Genomic DNA, 9548 nt, shown 5'->3' with positions numbered 1-9548 from the left:
GGTGTAATACATAATAACTGATGCACTTCCGTGGTGGTCCAGTGGTTAAGAACCCACTGGCCAATGCAGGGTACACAGGTTCAATCCCTGGTCCAGGAAGATTCCATATAGCACGGGGCAAACAAGCCCACATGCCCAACTACTGAACCCCACATGCCCTAGAGCCCATGCTCTGCAAAAAGAGAAGCCCTCACACTGCAACTAGAGTAGTTCCCACTGGCTGCAACTAGAGAAAGCCCATGCAACAATAAAGATTCAGTCCAGCCAAAAATAAATAAGTAATATTAAAAAAAAGTTTGATAAGTGTTACCAGCTAATAAAGACCAGCACTCTTTAGAATAATCTACATGTATTATCTTACTAATTTATTTATTCATCTGATATTTATGGAATGCCTTTTATGTCCCATTAAATGTTTCAAGTACTGGAAATATAAGTGAACAAAGCAGAAATTTGTAGGGAGAAGCAGCAGTAAGTGAAATATATAGTGTGCCAGATAGTACTAAGTGCTATGAAGAAAAGGCAGCAAAGGAGAATAGAGAGTTGGAAGGGAAGCAGGTAGGTTACTATGGCAGAGGTGGTGCTGCCTTTTCAACAGCATGAGCAAGGAAGGCCTCTCTGATGACACTTGAACAGAGAATTGTAGGAGCTGCAGGAGGGAACCATGTGGATATCTGGGAGAACCAGAGCTTCACAGGGCACAGTGTGCAAAGGCCCTAGTGATAACCAGTGTAGATGGAGTAGAAGGCGCAGGAGGGAAAAATGGTAAGAGATGAGGTCAGAGAAGTGGCAGCGGAAAAGAGGACAAAGGAGTTTGTAGGCTATTATGATTTTGGCTTTTTCGCTTAGTGAGATAAGAAGCCATTGGAGGGTGGTTTTTTTGTTTCGTTTCGTTTTAAAATATTTATTCACTTATTCGGCTTCCTCCAGTCTTAATTATGGCAGGTGGGATCTTCCTTTCAGCATGTGGGATCTAGTTCCCTGACCAGGGATGGAACCCAGGCCTCTTGCATTGGAAGGAGGAGTTTTAGCCACTGGACCACTAGGGAAGTTCCCCCTGGGATGGTTTTGAGGAGATAATACTAAAGCTGGAAAGAAGTTAAATAAACCTTTCCCAGGTACCACAGCTGTAGCAGAGGGTGGGCGTCCAACTCCAAGGCTGAAGTTCTTAACTCTTGACTGCCACTGAACTTTAAGCCTTTTTCAGTTGGGCGCTGCTCTCCTATGATGCAGACCAAGAAACTGGGACACTGAGAAGTCATATGGCTTGCCCGAGGCGACACAGCTGGTAAGTGATAGGGGTGGGATTTGAGCCTTAGCGGTCTGCAAGCCAAGTCCACGTCCTTTACACCACACTGCCTCCCTCAGGTGTCTGAGCCATACTGACTTCTGGCCAGGAAGTCACTATCGTGGGAGAAAAGAAAATCGAGAAGCCCGTCTCGGCTTAGGGTGACGATGTTCCTTAAGAAGATCAAACCCCGACTCTGCGGAACTGCTGGCATTGTCTTAGGCACAGCAGCGCTCCGTAACCCACGACACGGAGGAAGAGACTGAAAATGGGTCTTTATTTCCAGGAGGTTCGGTAGGTATCCGGGAGTCGAAGAAGCGAGTGTCATGGGAAGGCCACGGATGGGAGTGAACCAGGAGCAGAAACGGCGACCACCACCGCCTCCAGTCTTGGCCTCTCCGGCGTCCGGAGGTTGCAGACGAGTCGCGGCTAGAGGGCGGAGCAGGGGCGGGGTTTGAACGCCGCGCCCCCGTCACGTGATGGGGCCATCATGGCGGCGGCCAGAGGCCTCCCAGGCTCCCGGAAGCAGGCTGTGAGGGGCGGGCGCGCTGGTGGAACCCGAGCCGGAGCCAGAGCAGGAGGTAGAGCGGGAAGGGCGGCCGGGCGGCCTGGAGCCGGACGTGTCCGGAGCGTCCCCGCAGACCGGGGCAGCAGGTGAGACCAGGGTCTGGGCAAGGCGCGAGCGTGTGTGGCGGCGGCAAGCGGGGTCTAGGGGGCGCAGGCGGGGGTGCCCTGACCCGAAGGAGGGGGAAATCTGAGATGCACGCGCGTGGCCTGAAGCAACTCTAGAGGCCTGCGCGGGTGGTAGGGATGCCTGGGACAGATGACGAGACCTCGAGGACAAAAACAGGCTCCCCAGAGAGGATGGGAGGTAACAGAAGGAAGTACAGTGTGTAAACGCTGTTACGGGGAAGGGCAGCAGCCCCTTAACTTGCGGGGCTGGGATTAGGTACTCCCTCTTTGCTCTGCCAGGAAAGGGTGGGGCGAATGCTCAATCTTCTCTCCTCTCACACCCCTCCCTGCCCCAGAGTGTCCCGCTCTGGCGGGCCACTCCTCCCACCCACCCAACTGGTCCCTCCGGTCTGAGCTCTGGGGGAGTGGAATTGAGGGGTTGGGGAGTGCTGTTGGCAGGGGGGGGGTTGGGTGGATCCGCTTTCTGCTTAGACAGGCAGCCCCTGGACAGCGCTACCCGGGCAATGGATGTGACTCTGAAGCCCCCTTCTCTTCCCAGGTCGTCCGGGGGCCGGCCATGCTGGTGACTGCTTACCTTGCTTTTGTGGTCCTCCTGGCCTCCTGCCTGGGGTTGGAGCTGTCAAGATGCCGGGCTAAGCCCTCTGGAAGGGCCTGCAGCAATCCCTCTTTTCTTCGGTTTCAACTGGACTTCTATCAGGTCTACTTCCTGGCCCTGGCAGCTGACTGGCTGCAGGCCCCCTACCTCTACAAACTGTATCAGCATTACCACTTCCTGGAGGCACAAATTGCCATCCTCTACGTCTGTGGCCTTGCCTCCACCGTCCTCTTTGGACTGGTGGCTTCCTCCCTGGTGGATTGGCTGGGTCGCAAGAAATCTTGTGTCCTCTTCTCCCTCACTTACTCACTCTGCTGCTTAACCAAACTCTCCCGAGACTACTTTGTGCTGCTGGTGGGCCGAGCGCTAGGTGGGCTATCTACAGCCCTGCTCTTCTCAGCCTTTGAGGCCTGGTATATCCATGAGCACCTGGAACGGCATGACTTCCCCGCCGAATGGATCCCGGCTACCTTTGCCCGAGCTGCCTTCTGGAACCATGTGCTGGCTGTAGCGGCAGGTGTGGCAGCTGAGGCCGTGGCCTGCTGGATGGGCCTGGGGCCTGTAGCGCCCTTTGTGGCCGCCATCCCTCTCTTGGCTCTGGCTGGGGCCTTGGCCCTTCACAACTGGGGAGAGAACTATGATCGGCAGCGTGCCTTCTCTAGGACCTGTGCTGGTGGCCTACGCTGCCTCCTGTCGGACCGTCGTGTGCTCCTGCTAGGCACCATCCAGGCCCTGTTTGAGAGTGTCATCTTCATCTTTGTCTTCCTCTGGACGCCTGTGCTGGACCCACATGGGGCTCCGCTGGGCATCATCTTCTCCAGCTTCATGGCAGCCAGCCTACTTGGCTCTTCCCTGTACCGCATCGCTACCTCCAAGAGGTACCACCTTCAGCCCATGCATCTACTCTCCCTCGCTGTCCTCATCGTCGTCTTCTCCCTCTTCATGTTGACGTTCTCCACCAGCCCAGGCCAGGAGAGTCCAGTGGAATCTTTCATAGCCTTCCTTCTTATCGAGCTGGCCTGTGGACTGTACTTTCCCAGCATGAGCTTCCTGCGGAGAAAAGTGATCCCTGAGACCGAGCAAGCTGGTGTCCTCAACTGGTTCCGGGTGCCCCTGCACTTACTGGCCTGCCTGGGGCTCCTGGTCCTCCATGACAGCGATCGCAAAACGGGTACTCGGAATATGTTCAGCATCTGCTCCGCCGTCATGGTGATGGCTCTGCTGGCAGTGGTGGGACTCTTCACTGTGGTCAGGCACGATGCTGAGCTGCGGGTGCCCTCGCCCACCGGGGAGCCCTACACTCCTGAGCTCTGACCCTGTTCTAGGACCAGGGAGCTGGGATGGACCCTTGAACCCCACCTCTCCAGGGCTGAACAGATCTCTCTGTGACCCCTCAGCCTGTCCGGGGCTCCTCCTGTCAGTGCTTTGGGTTGGGAAGCACATGGGGTGATGGCCTGGAAAGAAGATGCCAAAAGTTGCCTCTGTGTCACTCCCATCCCCCTTTCCACTTTAAAATAAACAATTTTAATTGATCATTGATCTCATTTACTCATCCTCACCTGTACCCACCTCAGTAGTTCTTATGAGGGGGCAGCTGGAGGTTGTGAGGAGAGAGGTGGGGTTACCAGTGGAACGTTTGTCTTTCTAGCTTCACTAAGACTTGTTTAGTCGCTAAGTTGTGTCTGACTCTTTGTGACCCCCATGGACTGTAGCCTGCCAGGCTCCTTTGTCCATGGGATTTCCCAGGCAAGAGTACTGAAGTGGGTTGCCATTGCCCTTTCCATGCGATCTTCCTGACCCAGTGATTGAACCCACGTCTCCTGCATTGGCAAGCGGATTCTTTACCACTGAGCCACCAGGGAAGCCCTCTCTAAGACTGCCTCCACCTTAAACTGAGAACTGTGGAATTGCCTTTCAACAGAAATGGGTGGGAAAAGCCTGAGGCTCTGAGGTCCTCCATATCTTGTTACCCTGGAGACAGGCACCCTCCCCATTTGCCAAGCAAAAACCTTACTCCACATCCAGAGTGAGACAATCTCTGGAGCCTATGGAGTAGATGTCCAAGCCACTGAGCAAAGATTCCAGGGGCTCGAGCTGCTTCTGTGACCACCCCTTGCGGCAAATCCAGAGGCTTGCTGCATGAATAGGCTTGCAGCTCAGCACATGCGTGCCGCTTGCCTTCTGCCTCTCTGACCAAAAATGCACCCCTTGTCCACATCACCTGGGTCCATCAGGGCCTGTATGCTTGCATGAAACCCAAGTGAAGGGCTGAAGAGGAGAGAGCAGTGATTGGCTGACAGACCGTGATCGTGTCTGTAGCTGATTGTTCCCCACCCTGAGTGAGTGAGGGTGAGGGAGGCATCAGGGCAGGAAACAGTACCAGTACCAGGAACTCAAGTTCTGTGAGCCCCTCCCTGCCTCACCTCTGATTGTATCTGCCTTTCCTCCTCCCACCCAAACCAGGGCTTCTCAGAGGAAGGAGAGCCAGCAGTTAAGCAGGGTGGGGAATGGAAGGAGGGTCAGCTCAGGGTGTGTCCTGGAATGTGCTTGAGGTGGGCATGAGGGACCTACCTGTCCTAGAAAAGAGGTTGATGACCTTTCCTTGGGTCCCAGACGAATTCCCAGACAGGAAGAAGCAAAACTTTCCAGGACCTGCAAGTCCAAACCTGTGTGGGGAGATAGCATCACCCACTGGGGGAGGAATGCTGATGGATGGGTGCCTGCAGGGTGAGGCCAAGGGGAGGAAAGAGTAGTGGTCTCAGATCTCTGCTCAGAGAAGGAAAAAAACACATTCCCCCACCCAGCTGCAGGGAATAGATTCTGAGGTTAAGTATGAAAAAAGCAGATAAGCTTTTCCTTCCCCCATCTTAAGGCTAAAACAGTCTGTTGCAATAACTCTACTTCCCCTTTCTGCCTGTATTTTATAGTTATTTGTAGACTCTCTGTCCTTGAGGACAGGAAGAAATTGTGTCTTATATGCCCTTGTCTCCCCATATAAATACACAAGTGGGTGCTTGGCCCATGGCTGTGCTCAGTAAATGGAGAGGAGACAGGCTAACTAACTCCGGGCTTTTCAAGAGTAGCCCGTTTGGGAACTCTATTAGACTGGAATCCAGAGACTAGTTAATGATTTGTTGTTTTGAATGAGATTATTTACTGATGGAAGCATGAGGGGGGCAGCATGTTCCTAAGTGAAAAGCAAATAGGGAGGAGAGGTCGAGGAGACAGACTAGTGAAGTTCCTTCAGCTTTGTCCCTGCTGAGTTCTCTTCAAAGGAGCTGGTAGATGATAGAGTGGGGAGGGTTCTTCCTGGCAGACTCATTGGGTGTGACAAGCTGGCAGGTATCTTTAAGGTTGTCCATTTAGCTGTAAACATTTTATTGAGTAACTACTATATACCATACATTGTATTACTAGGTGCTGGTGAAAGTTGTTTTATCCAAGAGGAAAATCCACTTAAAGGGCGTACAGCAAACCTTGCCTCCTGCTGCCCCCCCAGTGTCCCTTCTATGGCATGTACTGACCCTCTCCCTGGGCCTTCACCTACTTGACTTTCCCCCTCTAGCCCTGCTCTTTTCTCCCAAGCCCTGTCCCTGGAGAAGGGCATGAGAGTGGGAGCACTTAGCCATGGCTACCTGGCCCACCTCTGGATATTTGCCCATATGAGGTGAATGAGGGATTGATTCACCAGGTGCACGGTGCCTGCAAAGCAGTCCTCGTGATGCTTTGCACTGCTGAGAGGCAGTGCAGGGAACTGGTGAAGAGCATGGAGCCCGAGCCCAACTGCCTGGGTTCACATTGGTGCCTCAGTTTCCTCATCTATAAAATGGGGGTGATGGTATAGTAGCTACCCTGAGGGTGCTTGTGAGGGTTAAATTAGGCACTTGGAACAGCAGTTGGCCTCCAGTGTAAGTACTACTAAGTGTTTGTTTTCATATTTTATTTTTTAACTTTTTCAGTCCAGCTGAGCCTACCCAGATTTGGGTGTGAGAATGAGTGGACTGGGTTGTAACGGGGTGAACAACTTTCCAACACTTCCCTGTGGTTGGGTGATTCCCAGCAGTGTTTATCCTTGGTCCTGGCCCAGAGAGCAGGATCAGGCTATCTGAGAGGCCTTCTGCTTTGGGGTGTGCAAGTAGCTGAGGAGGGTGTCAGTGTGCTCCACTTGAACTCATTTCCTCTTCCTCAAGTGGGAAGGTCAGCTTGGTGTCAGATTTGATATACACCACCATTTTTCCCTAAGAGAGTTTCCTGATTTTCTGCCTTTCCATCCAGCTGGTATATAATTATTTTATTTGGAGCTTTTAAGTGATCCTGAGGAGAAAAGAAACAGTCCAAGGAAGCAGGAGCCAATGAGCAAGAAGGCAGGAGGCCTGGGGCATGAAGACAGTACTGAGTTCTGAGGCTGGAGAGTGACCTCTTCCTTGGGAATACAGCCCCTGCTCAGGGAGGGGAGAGGGCTGCTCCCAGCTGATGGCCATGATCCTTCCACTGCGTCTGGGTTCCACTTCCCAATACACTCTTCCCCTAACCCCAATCCTGTGGTTCTCCCTGTCTGTTTATTATTTTTTGCCACCACTTCCCCACAGAACCACAGAATAGAATTATAAGACAAGTGAAAGTTTGTCATGCTTGGGATCAGACCTAATGTTATCAAAATATGTCACATTCACTTTAATGATTTTTTTTAACAATAAATATGGGCTAATTGTAAAAGAGTCAAAGGCAAATACAGATGTATTAATGTAAATATGTGAATGTAAATACATGTCCATGTGTTAAAATACATATATTGATATATAAATATATTACAAATATACATATAGACATATAAAATATAAAATTATAGACATATAAAATTATAGGCTCCCTTAAGCCCCCCTTCATACCAGTGTCAAATGTTTGTAGTCTAGGGCATATATTTAATTTTTTTTAATAAAAATGAATCATACCATTCATGCTGTTCTCCAACTTTTTTTTATTTATTAAAGTATACCTTATTTTTCTCTTTAAAAACGCTTAAGGGGATGGTACTGAGGAACCTATCTGCAGGGCAGGCGCAGACAACAGACTTGTGGACAGAGTTGGGTAAGGAGAGGGAGGGGTGAATTGAAAGTAACACTAAAACATATGCATTACCACGTGAAGTAGATAACCAGTGGGAACTTGCTATCTGAGACAGGGAGCTCAAACCAGGTGCTCTGTGATAACCTACGGGGTGGGATGGGGTGGGAGGGCAGAGGGAGGTTCAAGAGGGAAGGGATATATGTATGCCTCTGGCTGATTTATATTGATGTATGGCAGAAACTGACACAATATTGTAAAGCAATTATCCTCCAATTAAAAATAAATTTATTAAAAACAAAAACAATTGAGGGACTTCCCTGGTGGCCCAGTGGTTAAGAATCCACCTTGCAATGCAGGGGACCCAAGTTCAATCATTGGTCTTGGTTGGGGAACTAAGATTCCACATGCTGAGGAGCAACTAAGCCCAAGCAATGAAAGGTCCCCTGTTCTGCAACTAAGACTCAGTTCAGTTCAATCACCCAGTTGTGTCCAACTCTTTGCGACCCCAGGGACTGCAGCACGCCAGGCTTCCCTGTCCATCACCAACTCCCAGAGCTTGCTCAAACTCATCTCCATCGAGTTGGTGATGCCATCCAACCATCTCATCTTACTGCTGCTGCTAAGTCGCTTCAGTCATGTCCAACTCTGTGCGACCCCATAGACGGCAGCCCACCAGGCTTCCCCGCCCCTGGGATTCTCCAGGCAAGAACACTGGAGTGGGTTGCCATTTCCTTCTCCAATGCATGAAAGTGAAAAGTGAAAGGGAAGTCGCTCAGTCATGTCCGACTCTTCGCGGCCCCATGGACTATAGCCCACCAGGCTCCTCTGTCCATGAGATTTTCCAGGCAATAGTACTGGAGTGGGGTGCCATTGCCTTCTCTGTCTCATCTTACTGGATGCAGTCAAATAAATAAAATATTTAAAAATAAATAAATAATTGAAATCCACAAGACTGTAACAATCATTCATATATCTATGACATCTTTATATGTCAATATATATATAAAACATGCTTTTAATGGCCGCTAAGCCTTGTTGGGCCTTTGGAAAGCATTTCAAGGCTTTTCTGTTTGATGCTGGCAAAACCCCTGAGAGTGAGTGAGGCTTGATGTTACTACCCTATTTCACAGATTAATAATAAGTTAAGCTGGGACTAGAACCTGGCTCCTCTGTCCAGGCTCAACTTGAAAGCTCTTTCCACCATCCCTTTACTATCTCTTTATAAGCATCAGGGATGCTGTTGAGTGTTTGAATTATGTGACTCAAATTGACATTGGTCAACACTTTTTGATCTCTAAAGTTCTTGTTAAAAGTAGAAGATGAATAAGAAAGGATGTTTTCTTCCCTTAAAGAGGGAAAAATTCTAGAACATTGTCAGGGCATTGCCTGTTAAGGTGTAATCATCTCTCAAATAAATATTGAGAGAACTGATGTATCGTTAATCATTTATGGACCTCTCCTCTCTGCTGGTTCCCTCACTCTATGAGAGATGGGTATCTTCTGCAACACACATTGAACCCCTGAAGTAATATTACCATTTCAATGATGAGATTCTCCAGTCATTCTTTTGCTTTGTTGGTTTGTTTAAGTGGTCTTCCCGGCTAGATTCTCAGCTGTTAAAAGCGGTTGACGGTGATAAAGAAAACCAGTAACACAGAAGGATGAGTTATCCAACAGAGTAAACTGGAACAGAGTTGTGAACTGAATTCTTTAGGGGAGGAAGGGAAGAGAAGCAGTCAAGTGAATGTGCATGTTTGGGGACGTAGTTTGTACTCACCAAATACAAGCCATTAAAACCTGTGAAATATTTCACTGAATGAATTTTCATAGTTCTTCACTCACACCCCCTACCCCTACCCATCTACCCTCCACCCCCATCAAGAAAATTCTTTCTCAAACAATCCC

The 9548-nt window shown here is 49.9% G+C and overlaps 1 protein-coding gene across 1 annotated transcript; it reads left to right on the top strand.

The window, feature by feature from the left end:
- The first annotated feature begins 1259 nt into the window (after nucleotides 1–1259).
- MFSD5 (major facilitator superfamily domain containing 5) lies at nucleotides 1260–4108 on the top strand. The gene is made up of 3 exons (XM_069584319.1): nucleotides 1260–1288; nucleotides 1369–1942; nucleotides 2520–4108. Exon 3 carries the CDS (start codon nucleotides 2538–2540, stop codon nucleotides 3888–3890), a length of 1353 nt encoding a protein of 450 aa, XP_069440420.1. The 5' UTR covers nucleotides 1260–1288; nucleotides 1369–1942; nucleotides 2520–2537; the 3' UTR covers nucleotides 3891–4108.
- The last annotated feature ends 5440 nt before the right edge of the window (nucleotides 4109–9548 follow it).

Source organism: Ovis canadensis, chromosome 3 (assembly GCF_042477335.2).
Source record: "Ovis canadensis isolate MfBH-ARS-UI-01 breed Bighorn chromosome 3, ARS-UI_OviCan_v2, whole genome shotgun sequence".
In the NCBI taxonomy this organism is placed as follows: domain Eukaryota; kingdom Metazoa; phylum Chordata; class Mammalia; order Artiodactyla; family Bovidae; genus Ovis; species Ovis canadensis.
This window is presented reverse-complemented; position numbering and strand designations above follow the sequence as displayed.

Excerpts from the sequence above, each read along its gene's own strand:
- MFSD5 (XM_069584319.1), top strand. The coding sequence starts at position 2,538 with ATGCTGGTGACTGCTTACCTTGCTTTTGTGGTCCTCCTGGCCTCCTGC.